Below are 21135 nucleotides of genomic sequence, written 5' to 3'. Positions count from 1 at the left end.
TCGCACAACCATGTGAGGCAGCCCTGAGAAGATCTATCCTCTGTTTAGCCCTTTCCTCTCCTCACTTTGGAAAGCTCACTCAACAATGGCGAATATATAAAAAGTTCCTGGGTACAAGGACGGGGAAGGGGGGCAAAAGTGGCACCACATAGCAAATGGGAAATGTCAGCCCCTCCCCTCCTTCTTTATTAATAGACTTTACATTTTAGAGCACTTTCAGGGTTCTAGAAAAATTTCACAGAGTTCCCATATATGTCAACTCTTTAAAATTTTTCTGTTAATTTATTTTTAAGTCAAATCCATTTTTGAAGGGTGGAAATGAGGTGGAGAAGGGATGGCTGGCTTGGCCAAGCTATCCATATCTGCAGAAGGTGTACCTGGGGAGGGTGCAGTCTCCTGCAGAACCTGAGAAACGCTCAGGGACTGGAGGCTGCAGGGACCCCAGAAAATAGAGGAAGGGCAGAGGTGAGCACTGGGCTGGTTCACAGTCTGTTCTCCAGCCTACACCGTGCAGCCAAGCAGACAGCTCAGGCCTCTCTCCCTTCAGGAGCCAGAGGTTTATTCACTGGACAGTTGATCCCAGAGTTGCCGGGCTCCATGGAAAGGCTGAAAGGCAGAATTGAAAGCCAGCTCCCCTTCCCCGACTTGCCCCACATTGCAGCCGTGGGGTTACTGCCACAATCCACGGCTTGACGCAAGGTTGTGGGGACTCTCCCAGCAAATAAACAGATAAGCTCCTTATCGAGAATGATGGTGGTAATGACAAAAGAAATAGCTAAAAGAGGGCGCAATGCAATTCTGACTCTCCTGGGAGTTAGGTCAGACTCCACAGATTAAGGACTTGTCCCCGCCAGACCACGCCCTCACTTCAGACACCAGCTGCAAGTTTGGGGCTTCCCAGGGCCACCCTCAATTCTGAGGGTTCCTGCTGACTCCCTCAGGTATGGTAATTTGGTGAAATGACTGGAAACACTAGATTTGGGATTAGTTTTATCACAGCTAAAAGGAGCCAATAGAGAGAATTACCTGAAACTGTTGAGCTGTGTTCCAATAACCTTGAATCTTGGAGATGATTGCATAACCATATAACTTTTACAATGTGGCTGTGTGATTGTGAAAACCTTGTGTTTTATACTCCTTTTATCTAGGGTATGGACAGATAAGTAAAAAAATAAGGATAAATAAATAAATAACAGGAGAGTGTGGATAAAGGGTAAAAAAAAATTGGGTAGATTGCAATACTAATGGTCAATGAGAGGGAGGGGTAAGGGATATGGGATGCATAGGTTTTTTTCTTGTTTCTTTTTATTTCCTTTTCTGGAGTGATGCAAATGTTCTGAAAATGATCACAGTGATGAATATACAACTAAGTTGTCTAAGTGATGATATTGTGAGCCACCGATTGTATACTGCGAATGAACTGTATGTGAAGATTTCTCAATAAAAATATTAAAATAAATGTAAAAAAATAAAAAAAAAAACGGAGCCCAAAGAAGAGACACAGAGGGAGAGGTCTGGGAGGGTCTCCCCTGGAGTCCACATGCATCACCTCTCAGCTCATCCATGCCTGCCTCCACTGGGCTGGCTCATGGGAGCGTGGGCACCCAGAGTTTTTATGTGGTCTCATCAACCAGGCATGACTGACTGAGCCAGTGCCCTGGCAGTTGAACTCAATCTCCAGCCCCCTCCCCCCCTCCCCAACTCCAAGCCCCAACCTTCTAATCACATGACTAGGCTTTCCCCTGGCACCTCATTAGCATAAACTCAGGTAGGGTGAGGGGGGCCCCTGTGAATGAGGAAGACACTCCTGTTATGGGAAATGCCAAAGGTTTAGAGGGTGTCTCTCAGGAACCAGGGACAAAGGCCAGCCAGGTCCTTCATTATACGACAGAGGAGAAAGTGGTTATCTCTGAGCAGAGGAATGTCAGGGACAGGGGACAGCTTTCATTATATACCTTTTAATACTATTCAAGTTTTATAAACTATACCCGTATATTACTGTGATTTAAATAGTTTTTTAAAAGGATGTGCAGGTGACTGCAGAGCCTCTCAGGGTGAGTCCCACCGGCTGCTTCACGCCTCGTGCTGAAGGGAAGCTGCTCTCTTTTAGATAAAGAAGCCTCAGATGATCCCACTTTCTGGACCTTGGCTTGTCACTAGGACTGAAAACCCACTTAAGAGAGGCTGAGGCCCGCAAGATGCATGTTTCCTCCCAGACCCCAGACCGGAGACCACTGCCAAGGAGGGACCTGATTCAGAATCGATGGAACCGTAAACAAGGCACACATGAATTCCACAGTGAATGGCAACTGTGGTTTGTTGTGTGGCAGAGCAAAACATAAAAGCTGTTGTGAAAAAAAATTGAAGATATTAAAGTGGACAACACTGAGACGCTGTAAGTAAATACAAAGTGAATTTGATATGCGGTTTTCTTCCTGACAGTCAAATAAGAATCTGAACCTGAAATCAGAATTTAATGCTTTAACAAAAGTTTGTAATTTTGAGTAGCTATAAAAGGGCATGGCTTCTTTCAAAAAAAGAAGCCATTTTTTAGATGGAGAGATGGTAAAAGAAATGAATCTTTTTTTTTTGTATGCTGTATGGTGGCGGTCACATTTCATTCTTTTTCCATGTGAGTATCCCATTATTGTAGCACCATTTGTTGAATTTTTGTTGGTTTGTTTGTTTGCTTTCTTGGAAAGTGCATGAGCGAGGAATCAAACCTGGGTCTCCTACATGGCAGGTGAGAATTCTACCACTGAACAACCCTCGCAACCCCAAGAAATGGATCTTTTAGTTATGGGAATAATTGTTAGAAAAATGTGAGGAAAAAACTATAAAAAATATTTTACAAAAAGTGAACAATCTTCAGTTAAGCACCAAACACTGGCCTGTAGAATGCAAACCTAGTTTCCAATATCAAAGATCAGTGGATTCAAAACGTGAAAAATTGCAAGAATGTCTAGTTTTTGCTGGGTTAGGCAATTTAAGAGACACTGGTCCAATTAATATTTAGGTAAGCTTTGTCTCAAAGGACTTCCTAATTTAAAGAAACGTCCATGTACAGACTAAAAATCAAGCCTGTAGCATAGACATTTAAATCTTTTACATCTGTCAAAGAAGAATTTCAGTTAGTTATGAAAAAATTCCTTCCTACTAGGATGAACAGTGCTCTGGCTATGCTGGGTCAAAAATCCAGCATTCTTGGAATTTTGAAACAAGAGCCTATTTCCCTTAGTGCTTTGTGGCACCGTATTGTATGGATTGAAAATTTGCGTTGTTTTCAGGAGCAGACACTCTGAAAACAGTCATGGATAAAGTTGTTAAAATCAATAAATTCGTTCAGTACCTGGGGGGCCAATGGTATGAATCACTGTTTCTGAAACTGTTGATGACAATTATGTGTGGGAGGCAGTAGGGCCCTGGTCCCTGTGGCTGCTTCCACGTACTCTCCTCTCTTCTCCAGAGCCTCAGCTCCTGGGAAGTCCAGTCCCCCGGCTGCAGCTGCCCAGCCTGGTTTTGGGCCATCATCTCCTGGCCTCCACCCTGGGACACTGAGGTCCTCAGAGCTTGCCTTGCACAGTCCCTCTCTCCACCTCTTGCCATCATCTCAGCTGACTTTGCATCCCCCCTGCTCAGCTGTGGCCTCCACCCTCTTCCTTGGGAACCCTGACTTTTCTAGTTTCACTGTAGCAGTGATTCTTCAGGCCCATTGTGACCATCAGGTATGGGCCCTGCCAAGGTTCCACTGCCTGTCACCTGCCCTGTGACCACTCTTGTCTGTAGCCTCAGTTAAGTCAGACCCTAGCCCACTCCCCTTCCACTTAACTTGCCTGCAAAGTTCCATGCTGGGCAGTTGCTTGCTTTCTTGGCCCCTAGGTCTGGGCAGCAGATGCTGGCTGGAGAAAAGCATGCAGCTGGGCTGGCACAGGGCAGGCAGACCTGTGTCCCTGCTGGCCAAGGTGATTGTAGCATACCTCCTCGTGACCTCCCCCCTTGTTTTCCTGGAAGTTTGACCTGGTGGAGAAAATGGGAGTTATCTCTGCATCCACCGTCGGGACCCATCACCTCTGGGACCGTAGCCAAAGCCTTCCTGGCCTGCGCACGGCCTGCCCTAGAGTCCACTCCTCCCCTGTCATTCTCCAGGATCTGATTCCTGCCATCTCCTGCTCTCTCCCTTGCTTTTTCATTTTCACTGGCATATAAATATGCATCTACCATTTTTAAAAATGCTTCCTTTAACCCCACAGGACCCTCAGATGCCACTGGACAGCTACACTTCTTGAAAGATTGCTCCTATTTGCTATTTCATATCCCATTTACTTTATCATATAGCTCTATTGGAACTTTTTTCATCTTTTTTATTATGAAAATTTCAATTCATTAATTATAATACAAAAGTAGACGTATCTGTATGTCCTTTAAAAACAAGTACCCAAGCACTGACCACACAACTCAACAGGCCATAGACCTGCTTTCCAGCACCAGATAAACCCTTGCCAGGACCCAGAAAGAATAGAATGGTTACCTCAGATCAGAAACCTGCATGATGAGGTGGAATAGGAGACCCTCTCCCAGCAGCCAGCTAAATAACATTTTCTTCTGCTCCCAAGCCTCTGTCTCTGTTCATATCATGCCATCCCTCTCTGTTCTTCTCCATCTCCTGAAACTCTGTCCATTTCGCAAGGCCCAGTGCTCACCAGTACGCCCTGCAGTCTCTGTCCTTTCTCAGATCCTCTTAGCTACCTTGTTCTTCTCTGCCTTGCCTGCTGTGCTCCTTTGTGTACCTGAACTGAGCTCACCTTCCCATGCCCTACAGCGCCCCATGGAAGCTGGGCAGAGACCGAGTGCTGCACAACCCCTCCTCGGCCCGAGGCATGGTAAGTCCCAGGGACACTCAGCTTGCCCAAGTACATGGGTAACATGTGACAAACACAAGCATAAATGTAAACATTTTCACGTCTCAAAAGGGAGTCAGATATTTTCATAAAAGGCAGGAAAAAGATACGGACAACAGAAGTGGTTCCCCAGATTCAGATGAGAGCAGCAATGTCTCCCAGGACAACCCAGATCCAGTTGTGGGGCTCCTCTGGTGGCCGCCACCTTTCAGCCTTCTGATGTCACAGCTGGGATAAATTCGTTTGCAATGACATCAAAGTCATTTTCCAGGCCATCTACTGGGGAGATGACACTCAGTCATAAATCCTGGTGAGTCCACCCCTTGTAAAATGAAATTAAACTAGAACTAACTGTTGAACAAGCTTTATAACATGTAAAAGAACTATGATGTTCTATCTCAACTTCTTACCAGGCAATCAGATCACAGGAATGACTTTTGTACACTCCCAAGGACCAAAGCTGGGGCTGATGCACAGGCCAGAAACAACACAGGACCTGGCTGCCCGGGGCTCTGTGAAGGGATGGTTTGCAGGATCTGCCCCCTCCGACCCACAGGCAGTCTGAGGCCTGACGACACGGCGTTCTTCCAGTGTTCCCATCGGGCAGTCCCAGGGAAGAGGCCCGAGAGTTCGGGAAGACCTACTTATGGTTTTTCCACGACCTTTGTGGGGGCAGCCCCTCAGGGGCAGGGACCCCGCCTGATGCTCAAATCTAGGGCTCTTGGGAGATGGCATTATGTGGGAGGACAGAGAAAGGCTGGGGGAGAGGGCAGCTTACTGGTGCATGTGTACAGCACATTGTTTTTTATCAAATGAGAAAATATCACTCAGAGCTAATGCAATCAGTGCAGCTTACCTCACCCAATTACACTTATTCAGGGAACCTAATAAGGGGTCCCACCCACCTGTCAGTTCCCTCACATGGTTTCCAGCAAGGGACTGACGAGCATAGAGACAGGACAGCTTATCCAGCCAGGTGACCTGAGAAATGGGTCTCACAGGCCTGATTTGAGTGGCCAGTGCAGCCAGATAGGCAGGCACTGAGGGCTAAGAGATATTTCATCAGCACATTTTAAAAATAAAGCAAAATTTAAAAAAGCTGATTTGTGTTTCTGAAATAGTTTATTTCTTCCTGGGCTCCGAAGCCCGCTGCGGTGTGAAGAAGCTCATGGGTCGCACTTCCTGTTTCCACAGGTTTGCGCTTCTCTGGAGGCAGGGCTGCGCTTCCCTTCCAGGCTGAAGGGCCTAGCCCAGGGGCTCCCGCAGACTCCAGCGGGTGTTGTCTGGAGGAGACTTCCCGTCCCAGGAGCTGAAGTTGTAGTTGTCCAGCGGGTCCTCCTGAGGGACGACATTGAGGCAGGAGTCCTCAAAAGCACCAGTGTGGTCCCACGGGCCTGTCCTCTCCAGCGTGGCCTGAAGAAGTTCTCGAATTCTTCGGTTTTCCTTGGAGGTAGACTCCCAAACCACTTCAAGCTCGCCTTCCATTTCCCTGAAAGAAAGAAGCAAACTGATGGAAACATTTAAAATGGGCAATTTAAAAAATATCTAATAGAGCCCTTATGAACCTTAAAGGAGCAAGAATTCAATAAAAGAATGGTTAAGATCAGAGAAGAAAGCCTGCTGCACTTGGGTTCAGAAGCAAAGACTTCCAAAGTAAAAGGAGGCACTGATAGATGAAAATACAGGACACAGGGGGGAAGCTATCTCTTATTTATTTTCTTTAAGTCTTTCCTTTTTTCATTTGTTATGCATCAATGCACATATTCACTAGAGAATTAACCTGTGTATGTATAATAACAAAATACAGTAACTACAGTGACTGCCCTTAGGTGGTCAGATGCAGTAGCACAATGGCCTAGCTCTCCTGTGTCCCCTCTCTGCCACTGTGGCCACCTGTCCAACATTCAGAGACCTTTCACAGGCACCCAGAGATGTACAGGGTGAGGTGGGAGCGGGAAGTGGACTCATAAACAAGGTCACAGAGAAAAGTGGCCTGGACCAGGTGCCAGGAGGGAGCCAAGGCTGGTGAGAAATGGAGAGAGCCGTGGCTCTGCTGGCACCATGCGAGGTGCTGGGAAAGCAGGCTGTGCCAGTTTGAATCTACTACGTACCCCAGGAAAATCATGTTTTAATCCTGATTCAGTATTGTGGGAGCAGCCATTTCTTTTTATCCTAACTCAAATCACAGAACAGAAATTTTGATTATGTTAACTCCACAGAGATGAGATGTGCCCAATTGTGGATGCGACCTTTTGATTAGATGGAGATACAACTCTGTCCATTCAGGGTGGGTCTTGATTAATTTACTGAACCCCTTTAAAAAACAAAAGATTATAACTATTTCCTTTAAAAGAGGAAACAATTTGGAGGAGGGTTAGAAATGACAGAGCTGACAGAGAGAGCAGAGACATAGATGTTTGGAGATGCTTGGAACCCAGTACACATTGTTGTGTACATTCCCATGAGATGTTAAGCAAGCCAGAACCTGGAGAGAGTTGAGGGAAGCCAAGAGACGAAAGCTAGCCCCAGAGAAGCCAAGTGTGGAGCTCCCACAGGAACAGAGGCTGAAAGCAACAGAGCTCAGGAGCAAGGGACCAGCAGATGCCAGCCACATGACTTCCCAGATGACAAAGCTGTTCCTGACCCATCAGCCTTCCTTGAATTAAGGTATTTTTCCCCGGATGCCTTAGTTTGGAAATTTTTATAGGCTTAAAGTTGTAAACTTGTAATTTATTAAATTTTCCTTTCTAAAAGCTGTTTCATTTCTGGTATACAGCATTCTGGCATTTTTTACTAACTAAAACACAGGTAGACAAAGGCATCCAGTCTTCACAAGGCCATGGTCTCCTCAGGGAACACAGCAGGTGAGCCTCAAAGGGGATGAGGGGGGAGAAAAGCAGTTTCAGCCCAGGAGGAAGGGCTAAAGTGAAATCTTTGCTATGCTGAGCCTTTCAATCCATGAACACTGTCTCTCCATCAATTTAGATCATCTTTAACTGCTTTCAACTACATTTTAAATATTTCTGAACACACGTTTCATTAGATTTATACCTGTCCTTTTTTTTTATTTTAAAAGTGATTGTACTGCTCCATGGAAAGGTTGGAGAGGGACAGGAGGGCGACTGAGGCGGTGATTCGGTAGCACAACTGACCTGGGAGAGCCATCTGCACCACATGCAGCAGCCCTGGTTGTGAAATCCGAGGAACTGACAGGCAGAAGGCTGGAGCCTGGCACGGAGGTGCAGAACCGCAGGAGTGCACGGACTGGATAGCAGGACTAGGAAGTAAACCAGGCTGCATTCCTTGGGCGCGCTACCTTCACCAGTGCTGCCCCATGACCAGCGACTCATCCTACAACCCATGCACCTGAACCCCATCCCCCTCTCCCATCCCCCGCACTCCAGGTGCCCCCACCACACCAGCCCCAGTGCACGTACCTGCCCCCCACCCCCACCCCAAGTGTAGCCCAACCCACTTCTTCTGCACCCCTCCCAAGCACTACCTCCCCGGCCCTGTTCCCTGGAGGCTGTTGCTAGCGCATAAAGGTTACGGGCACTAACCTCCATACCTAGGCTATCCTTGCCTCCCCTGCCCATACTGTGGCACAGCCTCAACCCGCCCTCCCTGAGTTAAGTGTATCCCTTTAAGACACTCCCAGGCCCATGCATATGCGTGGCCCCAATCATGTCATTCAGCTCTGGGAACCGCACTTTACAGCAGACCTAGAACTACACATGTATCGGCTCTCAGCCTCACTTCCCAGTTCTGAGAAAGTGCCAACCTGCACAACTGGGTCACATCTGCCACCAATACACGAAGGCGTAATGCCAACCTGCTGCCACAGCTCTACACATGCACACAAAGGGCCTGATGCCTTAGACCAGAACACACCAGGGTTATATCCCCCAGGCTGGAGCACCCACACAGCTACATTCTCTCTGGCTGCTGGGCACCCATGTTCACAAGCATCAGTGTAACATCCCCAACCTGTGCCATACCTGTCCTGAAACAAATTACTATACTGACTGCTGCACCCCATGCCCTGCTGCCTGCTGTACAACCATCCCACAAACAAAAGGCCTTAGACTACTGAAAGAAATCAACTTCCAAAGTAAATCAATCAAGATATTTACATGCCACAAAGACAGGAGAAGATCACCAATCATATCACAATGCAGACAGATATAGCTCTGCCTAATGACCAAATTCAAACATCAGAGGAGACACAGTCATTGGAACAACTAATCAAAGATGTTAATACAACTCTACTTAAAATAAGTGGGATAGCAAATGACATAAAGGAGATCAAGAAGATGGTAGAAGAGCACAAAGAGAGATTTGAAAGAATAAATAGAAAAATAGTGGAAATCTATTGACCAAATAAAAAACATACTAGAAGCACACAACAGCAGATTAAAAAAGAAGAAAGAATAAGTGATATAGAGGACAGGATAATTGACTTCGAAGACTCAAAACAGCCAGTGGCAAAAAAAGATGGAAAAAATTGAATAAGAACTCAGGGAAATTGCACATAAAACAAAGCCCACAAATATACGAATCATTGATGTCCCAGAAGGAGAACAGAGGAGCAAAGGGCTAGGAAGAGTAGTTGAGGATATAATGGGGGAAAATTTCTCAACCGTCATAAAGGACATAAATATACAAGTCAAAGAAGCCCAAAGAACTCCAAACTTTTGTTAGAGTTGGAGAATAAATCCAAATAGGCCTTTCCCAAGGCACATACTAATCAGTCTGTAGAATGTTGAAGAGAAGCAGAAAATCCTGAAAGTGGCAAGAGAAAAACAATCTACTACATACAAGGGAAATCAAATAAGACTGAGTTCAGACTACTCAACTAGCACCCTAGCAGCGAGAAGGCAGTGGTATTATAAACTCAAGATCCTGAAAGAGAAAGACTTCCAGCCAAGAATTATATACCCAGGCAAACCGTCCTTCAAAATTGAGGAGAGATTCAAGTTTTCACTGACAAAGAAGTCCTGAAAGAATCTGTCAACAAGAGACCGGCCCTACAAGAAATATAAAAAGAAGTTCAGCCAGTTGAAAAAAAAGACAGGAGAGGGAGGTCTGGAGGAGGGCACAGAATTGAAGTCTACCACTAAGGGTAATTTAAAGAATACAAAAATAAAGAGGGAAAAGAATATATAGATCTGACAAATAAAAAAGATAAGATGGTGGAATCAAGAAACGTCTTTTCAGTAATAACTTTGAATGTTAATGGACTAAGCTTACCAATGAAAAGATACGGATTGGCAGAATGGATTAAGAAACACAATCCAGCTATGTGCTGCTTACAAAAGACTCATCTTAGACACAAGGATACAAATACATTGAAAGTTGAAAGGATGGAAAAAGATTTTCCACCAAGTTGTAACTAAAAGAAAGAAGGAGTAGCTATACTAATATTGAACAAAATAGACTTTCAATGTAAAGACCTCATAAGAGACAAAGAACGACACTATATACAAATTAAAGGGCCACTTCACCAAGAAAATATGACAATCATAAATGTTTATGCTCCCAATCAAGGAGCTCCAAAGTACATGAAACAGACATTGGCAAAACTGAAGGGTGCGATAGATGTTTCAACAATGTTAGTAGGAGACTTCAATACACCACTCTCTTCTATAGACAGAACGGCCAGACAGAAGATCAACAAGGAAACAGAGAAGTTAAATAACTTGATAAATGAATTAGACCTAACAGACATATATAGGTCATTGCACCCCAAACCACAAGGTTATACATTCTTCTCTAGTGCTCATGGAACATTCTCCAGGATAGATCATATGCTGGGACACAAAGCAGGTCTTTATTAATTTAAAAATACTGAAATTATTCAAAGCACTTTCTCTGATCACAATGTGATAAAGCTGGATCTCAATAACCACCAAAGAATAAGAACATTCACAAATATATGGAGATAAAATAACACACTCTTAAACAACCAGTGGGTCAAAGATTTGGATTTATTCTCCAACTCTAACAAAAGTTTGGAGTTCTTTGGGCTTCTTTGACTTGTATATTTATGTCCTTTATGACGGTTGAGAAATTTTCCCCCATTATATCCTCAACTACTCTTCCTAGCCCTTTGCTCCTCTGTTCTCCTTCTGGGACATCAAGTTTTCACTGACAAAGAAGTCCTGAAAGAATCTGTCAACAAGAGACCGGCCCTACAAGAAATATAAAAAGAAGTTCAGCCAGTTGAAAAAAAAGACAGGAGAGGGAGAAATCAATAGATATCTGGAGATGAATGAACATGAGAATACAACTTATCAGAACTTATGGGATACGGCAAAGGCTGTGAGAGGCAAATTTATTGCCCTAAATGCCTATATTAAAATACAAGAAAGAGCAAACATCGAGGACTTAACAGCAAACCTGGAGGAACTTGAGAAAAAACAGCAAACTAACCCCAAAGCAATTAGAAGATGAGAAACAATAAAGATTAAAGTAGAGATAAATGAATGGGAGAACAAAAGAGCAATAGAAAGAATCAATGAAACCAAAAGTTGGCTCTTTGAGAAAATCAATAAAATTGATGAGCCACTAGCAAGAAAAAAAGAGAGAAGATGCAAATAAACAAAATCAGAAATGAGAAGGGGTGCGTTACCACAGACCCTGAAGAAATAAAAGAAATCATAAGAAGATACTATGAGCAGCTATACGCCAACAACCTAGACAACTTAGATGAAATGGACAAATTCCTGGAGACACACAAACAAGCTACACTGACTCACAAAGAAACAGAAGATCTCAAAGAATCCAATCACAAAGAGACTGGTAAAGAGATTCAATCAGTCATCAAAAATCTTCCTACAAAGAAAAGCCCAGGGCCAGATGGCTTCACAGGGGAATCTTATCCAACATTCCAAAAAGCACTAACACCAATCCTGCTCAAACTTTTCCAAAAAGTTGAGGAAAAAGGAACTCTACCTAACTCATTTTATGAGGCTAATATTTTAATACCCAAACTGGGTAAAGATGCTATAAGAAAGGAAAACTACAGGCCAATCTCCCTAATGAACATACATGCAAAAATTGTCAATAAAATATTAGCAAATCAAATCCAACAGCACATAAAAAGAATTATACACCATGACCAAGTGGGGTTTATACCAGGAACGCAAGGATGGTTCAACACAAGACAATCAATTAATGTAATACAGCACATTAACAAATCAAAGGGGAAAAATCACATGATCATCTTGATTGATGCTGTACAAGCATTTGACAAAATTCAGCATCCTTTTCTGATCAGAACACTCCAAAAAATAGGAATCAAAAGTAAGTACCTCAATATGAAAAACCGATAGCCAGCATTGTACTCAATGGAGAGAGACTGAAAGCCTTCCCTCTAAGGTCAGGTACAACACAAGGATGCCTACTGTCACCACTATTATTCAACATCTAGCTACAGCAATCAGGCAGGACAAAAAAATAAAAGGCACCCAAATTGGAAAGGAAGGAGTAAAACTCTCATTGTTTTCAGGTGATATAATACTATACTTGGAAGATCCTGAGAAATCTATAGCAAAGTTCCATGAGCTAATAAACAAATTCAGAAAGGTGGCAGGATATAAAATTAATGTGCAAAAATCAGTAACATTTCTATACACAAGCAATGAGCTAGCTGAAGAGTCAGTTAAGGAAAAAATTTCATTCAAAATAGCAACTAAAAGAATCAAATACTTAGGAATGAACTTAACTAGGGACATAAAGGACTTGTACACAGAAAACTATATAACATTGCTAAAAGAAATCAAAGGAGATCTAAATAGGTAGAAGACATTCTGTGCTCATGGATAGGAAGGCTAAATATAGTTAAGATGTCAATTCTTCCCAAGATGATCTACAGATTCAACACAGTACTGATCAAAATTTCAACAACCTACTTTGAAGATCTGGAAAAGCTAACTGCCAAATTCATCTGGAAGGGAAAGAGACCCTGAATAGCTAAAAGCATCCTAAAAAAGAAAGATGAAGTGGGAGGATTAACAATCCCTGACTTTAAAACCTATTATAAAGCCACAGTGGATGAGCCTTGAGGACATAATGCTGAGTGAAGTTAGCCAGACACAAAAGGATAGATACAGTATGAGTCTACTTTTATGAGCAGTTTAAAGGTATAATCAGAGGCTTATAATACAGAAGATAGGGACTTAGACACAGATGAAGATGCTGGGAAAACAGTTCCATAGAAGCTAGAGATGGGTGAACCATTAGCTAATGAGGATGAACTCCAATATAAGGGAATAGATGGGAGCGAAGGCGATTCTTTAGAGGGTCTAGATGTAATTACCATATTGAAGATGAACAAGATTGAAAGGGGTTGCATAGACCTACGTGTTTCACTGACTTACACTAGAAATATGAATGAGTTCTCATAAAAATTACTTCAAAGATATGATTCTTGTATAAAGAGTGTTTAAGTCCATGGTACAGGGGGAAAACAGCTATTGCATGCTATGAGCTATGTTCAAAAGGAAACCATCAGCACTATCACAGCAACAGCAAAGGTAAATGATGGGTGAGGGACAAGAGTTAAGAGGAGGTTGAGATTTCCTATTTGGTGAGGGTATATTTGTTGGTTTTCTGTCTCTTGGGAACAACGAAATTATCTAAAATTGAGAATTTTGATGGACTATGGACTTGATGCCTGATGAATGCAGGTGGCTGAAGGATGCACAGACGAAGTAGACTGGCGAACGATGGTGTATACTTATGAATGAAGGCTGTGCTGCTACAAAAAGGAACAATGTTGTGAGGCATGCAACAATATGAATGAACATGTGGGACATTTGGTGAGACAAAATAAGTCAGAAACAAAAAAACAACAACGGAATGGTTACCTTTATAAAATGCTTATAAGAAAACAGGGGCCGGGCGGGCCGCGGTGGCTCAGCGGGCAAAGTGCTTGCCTGCTATGCCGGAGGACCTCGGTTCGATTCCCGGCCCCAGCCCATGTAACAAAAAACGGAAAAACAAAATACAATAAAACAAGAAAAAATGTTTCCCTTTCTTCCTTCCTTCCTTCCTTCTATCCTTCCTTCCTTCTCTCTGTCTTAAAAAAAAAAAAAAAAAAAAAAAAAAAAAAAAAAGAAAACAGGGGCCTAGACTGTAAGCTTTTAGAGCAGACACATTAAGTCAGTAGTGGCAATTATTATTTCTGTATTTTGAGAGGCTGTTTTACATATATATAACCTGATATTTAGAGATAAGAAGCCAAACAGGTTGGGGTTAAAGTAATTCAGAACAGTGTCTATATTTTAGAACCACACATATTCTTTGAAACCCAGATAGGGCCCTGGTCCAGATAAGTCCTGAAACCTAGCCCAGCCTCTCCAGAACATCAGAGAGTTCCATCTCCCTACTCCATATTAGTGACAGACCTTTCCAATATCAAAAATTTAAAATAGCCATAGCCCAAACAACCCCAAAGAGAGGTATGGAAAGATCAAAGGTGATGGTGGAATTATACATAGAAGATAGGACTTAACAAATGAATATGAATGCTGAACCATTAAATTGATATCACTTTTAGTCTCCAGTATTTTAGTGCAGCTAGAAGTAAAAACCTAAAATTGTGAAATTGTAATCCATATCAAAGTCTGAAATATGCTCTACAACTAATTGTGGTGCTGAGCCTGGAAATTTATAGCTTTTTTGTATATATGTTATTGTTCACAAAAAAAGAAGGAAGGAAAAATCAATTGTGATGATAAAAAAATATTTAAGCCCTCTAGCTTCCTATATTCTGGAGCAGCTAGAAGGAAAAATATGAGAGGATTGTATGGTAGCCCATGACAAACTCTGGGATCTATCCTGTAACCACTTGTTGAAGAGTGCTTTGAAAATAATTGCTTTTTTATTTTTTTTTTGCTTTGTGTATATGTTATATTATACAGTAAAAAAGTTAAAAAAAAAGTGATTGTAAATGATATTCTGCCTTAAATTTAGATGCTCAGTATTCATTCCTAGTGTATAGAAATACAACTGATTTTTTGTTTATCTTATATCCTGCAACCTTGCTAAACTCACTTACTGGTTCTAGAAGTTTTTTGGCAGATGTCTTGAGATTTCCAACATACGTCATCACGTCATCTGTAAAGAGGGACAGATTATTTTTTACTTTTTGATCTGTATGCTTTTATCTCCTTTTCTTGCCTTATTACACTGGCTAGAATTTCCATCACTATGTTGAATAAGAGACGTAGAAGAAGACATTCCTGTCTTGTTCCAGATCGTAGGGGACAAGCATTCTGTCTTTCACCATTAAGAATAATGTTAGTTGTAGGGCTTTGATAGATGCTTTTTATCAGTCTGAGGACATTCTCCTCTATTACTATTTCTCTGAAAGCTTTTATCATGAAGTGTTGGATTGTGTCTGTACCAACTGATGCAGAAAAATGATTTTTCTACTTTAATCTGTTAATATGATGGATTGATGCAGAAAACCATTTGATACAACTCTGGGCTCTGGCTTGCTTAGCATCTCATGGGAAGGCATATGGCGAAGTCTGTTGGGCTCTGCATCTCCAAACATCCATGTCTAGGCGTGTGCTCTGTCAGCATATAAGCATCTCCAAATATCTGCATTTCTGTCGGTTCTGAAGGAACTGTTTTCCCAGTGTCTTCATCTGAGGTTTCTCAAAAATGTTCCCTCTTTTGAAGGACTCCAGTAAACTAATCAACACCCACCTTGAAAGACAGAGTCACATCTCCATCTAATCAAAAGGCCACACCCATAATTAGATGTGTCAATCTCCATGGAAACAATCTAATAAAAGGTTTCCACCTTACAGTGTTGAATCAGGACTAAAGGACATGGTTTTTCTGGGGCACACAACACTTTCAAACCAGCACTTTCTTTTTTTGTTCTTTAAAGAAGAGAACTTTCCTTAATGATTATTTAGGGATTTATCAACAGGTATGCTGGTGATAAAATTTTCCATCATCTTGATTTTCCTTTCATTTTTGAAGAATATTTTCACTGGATATAGGATTATATTATATTAATTATACCATATCATATATCATATCATTACCCTTTTCAGTTTTTTCTTTCAGCCTAAGAAAAATGTGCCATTTCTTTCTGGCTTCCATGATTTCCAATAAGAAATCTGCTCTCATTAGAATTGCCTTCCCCTAAAGGTAAAGTCTTCTTTCATTCTCACTGCTTTCAAGATTGTTTACTTGCCTTTAGTTTTCAGAATCTGGACTGTGATGTGTCTTGGGGTAGATTTCTTTGGGTTTATCTTGGTTGAGGTCCCCTCAGTTTCTTGAATCTGTAGGTTTACAACTTCTGCCAAATTTGGGAAGTTTTCAGCCATGATTTTGTCAAGTACATCCTTTATCTCCTCCCCTTCTGGGGGCTCTGATGATATGAATGTTAGATCTTTTTTTACAGTCTCACAGGTTCCTAAAGCTTTGTTCATTTAAAAATGTTTAGTTTCTGTCATGGTTAGGGACAGGTGTCAACTTGGCCAAGTTATGGTATCAGGAGTGGTTCTTAAGGAACAGAATCTTAAAAATGGGTTTTTATGAATGGTTTTCTACTCTGACTGGGCTCAGAGACACTAAGGACTCTGATTCTCGTAATCAGAATGACACTCCCAATCCATGGACTGAGTTGGCAAAGGAGATAGTCAAAATATCATCATTCGATTCTCCTAATGCTTCACTGGTACGAAGCCAGACTCTGGGGGATAATGTTTTTGACACCTTTACAGAGTTTTGTAGAAATAAGAGTTATAGAGATGTTGGTTGGTTGTTGTTAGATACACTGTCTACATTAAAGGGTGAAAGGGATGGGCTTAAGGCTTCAAACAAGAAGCTTAAGTGCCATCTGAAAGATGTAGAGGTTTCTATGAGTATCCTGAAGGAAAATTTTATTTCCTGTAGCCATAGACTTGAGATCTCTGAAAATCAGACTCAGAGGAGACAGATTCTATTCCTGCTTTGGCTGGTGAGCCTCTCCTGTGGAGTTCATCCAGGCCATCCATTGGAGTCATCGGCTTCGCAGCCTGCCCTGTGTATTTTGGACTCTGCATTCCTACGGTCACGTAAGACACTTTCATAAATTTTATATTTGCAAGTGTTCCCTGTTGATTCTGTTTCTCTAGAGAACCCTAACTAACACAGTTTTCTTCTCTCTCTGTTGTTCAGATTAGGTAACTTTTATTATCTTTAAGTTTATTGATTCCTTCCTTCGTTCCTCCATTCTGCTATTGAGCCCATCCAATATTTTATTTTGTATTCGTAAGTTATAATATTTTTATGTTCCTCTGTATAGCTTCTATTTCTTTGCTGAGAACTATTTCTTTTCTGAGGCTGTCTAAATTTTCATTTGTTTCAAAAGGGTTTGTAATTGCTCTGAAAAAAACTTTTAATTTTGAAATAATTTCAAACTTACCAAGATACTTACAAAAACAATGAAAATCCCATATAGAGAACTCCAACACACCTCTACACCCCAAATACCCAGATCCACCAATTTTAACATTTGTCACCATTTTCCATATCATTCTTTCTACATATCTTTGTACTCTATGTTAACATTTGAGAGCAGGCTGCACACATTATAATCCTTGAATACATAATATACACACATTTCCTGTGAACAAGGACATTCACTTATGTAATCACCTCAAGTGCAAGAAATTTAACATTGATATAAAGCTTATATTTTATATTCCATTTTTTCCTCATATCCCAATAAAGTCCTTTTGAGCCTTTTCTCTTCTATTCTTAGATCTCATCCAGTGCCATGTACTGCATTTAATTGTCATTATCTCTTTAGTTTCTCTCTTTTTTTTGATTGTGGAAACATATACACAACATAAAGTTTCCCATCGCAGCCTCTCCCAGGCATACCATTCAGTAGGGTTTATCACATTTACTATGTTGCAGTACCCTCTCAACCATCCATTTCTAGAACTTTATCTTCAACCCAAACAGAAACCCTATACTCATTTTGCATTAACTCCCATCATCTCACCCACCCCCACTCCTGGTAACCTGTACACTACTTTCTATCTCTATGAGTCTTCATATTCTCTGATCCTTTGTGGTTATCATCACACTTAAATTTAACATCCTAAATCTATAACAGTCTCATTATAATAAAGTTAAATATCTGTAACTTTAATAGCATAAAACTATGTTCCCACTCCCCCATTTCCCCATATTATATCTTTTTTTGTCCCTCTCTTTTTTTACTGCAATCTTCTTTTGTATTCATTTGGTCTTTTGTGATGTTACTGATTGACCCCTTTCTTATTTCTGTTACTGGATATATTTTAAATACTTTCTTTATGGTTACCCTGGGCTTTGTATTAAAAACAAAGTCTATAACCTACTAATTCAAAAAGATAACCTACTAGTTCAAAAAGATAACACTTTAACTTCAATAGCATACAGTCTCTTCTCCTATACCTTACCATTTTCCCCATTTATGCTTATTGGTCACACATTATCTTTTTTTGAGTGTCCACAACATGAAAATATGATTATTTCTTAGTCAACTGCATTCTAAATCTTATAGGAAATAAAAAGTAAAGTTACAAACTGAGGATACCATCAGTTCTAGTTCGCTAGCTGCTGGAATGCAATGTACCAGAAACAGAATGGCTTTTAAAAAGGGAAATTTAATAAGTTGCTAGTTTACAGTTCTAAGGCCAAGAAAATATCCCAATTAAAACAAGTCTATAGAAATGTTCAATCTAAGGCATCCAGGGAAAGACACCTTGGTTCAAGAAGGCTGATGAAGTTCAGGGTTTCTCTCTCAAGTGGAAGGGCACATGGTGAACACAGTCAGAGTTTCTCTCCCATCTGCAAAGGCACATGGCGAACACTGCATCATCTGCTAGCTTCTTATCCTGGCTTCCTGTTTCATGACGCTCTCCAGGAGGCATGTTCCTTCTTTATCTCCAAAGGTCACTGGCTGGTGGACTCTGCTTCTCGTAGCTATGTCGTTCTGCTCTGCTCTCTCTGAATCTCTTTCATTCTCCAAAATGTTTCCTCTTTTATAGGACTCCAGTAAACCAATCAAGACCCACCCAAATGGGCAGAGACACATCTCCCCTAATCCAGCTTAACAACCACTCTTGATTGGGAGACATCTCCAGGGAGATGATCTAATTACAGATTCAACCATTCAGCACTGAATAGGGATTATTCTGCCATTTTATGAAATGGGATTTTGATTAAAACCTGGCTGTTCTAGGGTCCATACATCCTTTCAAACCAGCATACCATACTATTGGGTTTTACTTTTATCTGGATTACTGGAGATCTTTATTTCTTCACACTGATCCAAGCTGAAGAACTCCCTTTAGCATTTCTTATAGGGCTGATCTTCTTGGTGATGGAAACTATTGCATTTTTTGTTTATCTGTGAATGTCTTAAACTCTTCCTCAATTTTGAGAGAAATTTTGCTGGATAGAGTTTTGGGCTGGCAGTTTTTTCTTTATATATCTTAAATATATCTTGCCCCTATCTTCTTGCTGCCATGGTTTCTTATGAGAAATTGGTACTTAGTCTTATTGAAGATCTCTTGTATGTGACAACTAGCTTTTCTCTTGCTGCTTTCAGAATTCTGTATCTTTGGCTTTTGATATTTTGATATTTTCATTAATATGCATCTTGGAGTAGGTCTAGTAATACTTACCCTGTTTAGAGTTTGTTGCACTTCTTGGATATGTATATCTTTTGTAAGATTTGGGAAATTTGGTGTGATTATTTCCTGAAATATTCCTTGTGTTAGTTAGATTCAGTTGTCAACTTGGCCAGGTGAGCATACCTAGTCTTGTTGCTGCGGACATAAGCCAATAGTACGTGAACCTCATCTGTTGCTAATTACATCTGCAGTCGGCTAGGAGGCCTGTCTGCTGCAATGACTGACGTTTGACTTAATTGGCTGGTGCGTAAATGAGAGATCGCAATGTAGCAAAGCTAAACAGCTTGGCATTCCTCATCTCAGCACTTGCAGCTCAGCCCAGGCCTTTGGAGATGCAGAAAGAAGTTAACCCGGGGAAAGTTGTTGGAACCCAGGAGCCTGGAGAGAAGACCAGCAGAGACCATCCTGTGCCTTCCACATAAGAAAGAACCTCAGTGGAAAGTTAGCTGCCTATCCTCTGAAGAACCAACAAAATAAATCCCCTTTTATTAAAAGCTGATCCGTCTCTGGTGTGTTGCATTCTGGCAGCTAGCAAACTAGAACATTCCTTCTGCCCCTTTTCCTCCTGTCCTTCTGAGACTTGTATAACGCATATGTTGGTATACTTCATGGTGTCCCACAGGATCCTGAGGTTCTGCTCACTTTTTTTAAATTGTAAAATATAACACATATATAAAAAAGCAATAAATTTCCAAGTACATTTTAACAAGTAGTTATAGAACGGATTTTAAAGTTTGGTATGGGTTACAGTTCCACAATTTTTCCCTTTTTTTCTAGCTGTTCCAAGACATTGGAGACCAAAAGAAATATCAATATAATGATTCAGCAAGAACAGTCATTTGTTAAGTCCTATCTTCTCTGTTATCTCCTTTTTTTTTCTTTTGTGAAAAATAACATATACAAAAAAGCAATAAATTTCAAAGTACATTGTAATAATCAGTTGTAGAATAGATTTCAGAATTTGGTATGAGTTACAGTTTCACATTTTAGGTTTTACTTCTAGCTGCTTTAAGGTCCTGGACACTAAAAGAAATATCAGTATAATGACTCAGCAATCATATTCATTTGTTAAATACTAACTTCTCTGTATAACTCCACCATTGGCTTTGATCTTTCTCCCACTCTTTAAGGGTATTTGGGCTATGCCCATTCTAACTTTTTCATGTTGAAAAGGGCTGTTGATAATATGGGATAGGGAGATGGAACTAGTTGATGTTCTGGAGAGGCTGGGCCCTCTGCGTTTTAGGACTTATCTGGTCCATGTACTCATTTGGAGGTTGTAGGTTTCTGGAAAGTTCCCCTAGTGCATGGAACCTTTGTAGAATCTTATATAATGCCGTAGGTATTCTTTAGGATTGGCAGGAATAGATTTGGTTGGGGTTTGGCAAGTTATGATAGGTAGCAATGTCTAACTAAAGCTTGTATAAGAACAACCTCCAGAGTAGCCTCTCGATTCTACTTGAACTCTCAGCCACTGATACTTTATTTGTTACACTTCTTCTCCCCTTTTGCTCAGGATGGCGTTGTGGATCCCACAG

The 21135-nt window shown here is 41.2% G+C and overlaps 1 protein-coding gene and 1 long non-coding RNA gene across 3 annotated transcripts in view; one reads left to right on the top strand and one right to left on the bottom strand.

Annotated features, from left to right (window-relative positions):
• Positions 1-1827: 1827 nt before the first annotated feature.
• Positions 1828-8307, top strand: LOC143659366 (uncharacterized). 2 transcript variants are annotated; one of them, XR_013163504.1, is made up of 4 exons: positions 1828-2395; positions 3467-4880; positions 6093-7565; positions 7975-8307. It is a non-coding gene; the product is annotated as an uncharacterized LOC143659366 (long non-coding RNA). The 2 variants fall into 2 exon arrangements; XR_013163503.1 differs by having other exon boundaries at positions 6093-8307.
• The window catches only part of CEP89 (centrosomal protein 89), a 215418-nt gene continuing 198667 nt past the window's right edge, over positions 4385-21135 (bottom strand). The window contains exon 19 of the mRNA XM_077132246.1: positions 4385-6387. Coding sequence (XP_076988361.1) covers positions 6144-6387 — 244 coding nt within the window. The 3' untranslated portion in view covers positions 4385-6143. The remainder of the gene's footprint in view (positions 6388-21135) is intronic.

This window comes from Tamandua tetradactyla, chromosome 16, assembly GCF_023851605.1.
Source record: "Tamandua tetradactyla isolate mTamTet1 chromosome 16, mTamTet1.pri, whole genome shotgun sequence".
In the NCBI taxonomy this organism is placed as follows: domain Eukaryota; kingdom Metazoa; phylum Chordata; class Mammalia; order Pilosa; family Myrmecophagidae; genus Tamandua; species Tamandua tetradactyla.
Note: the sequence above shows the minus strand (reverse complement) of the source record. Positions and strands in the feature narration are given on the sequence as shown.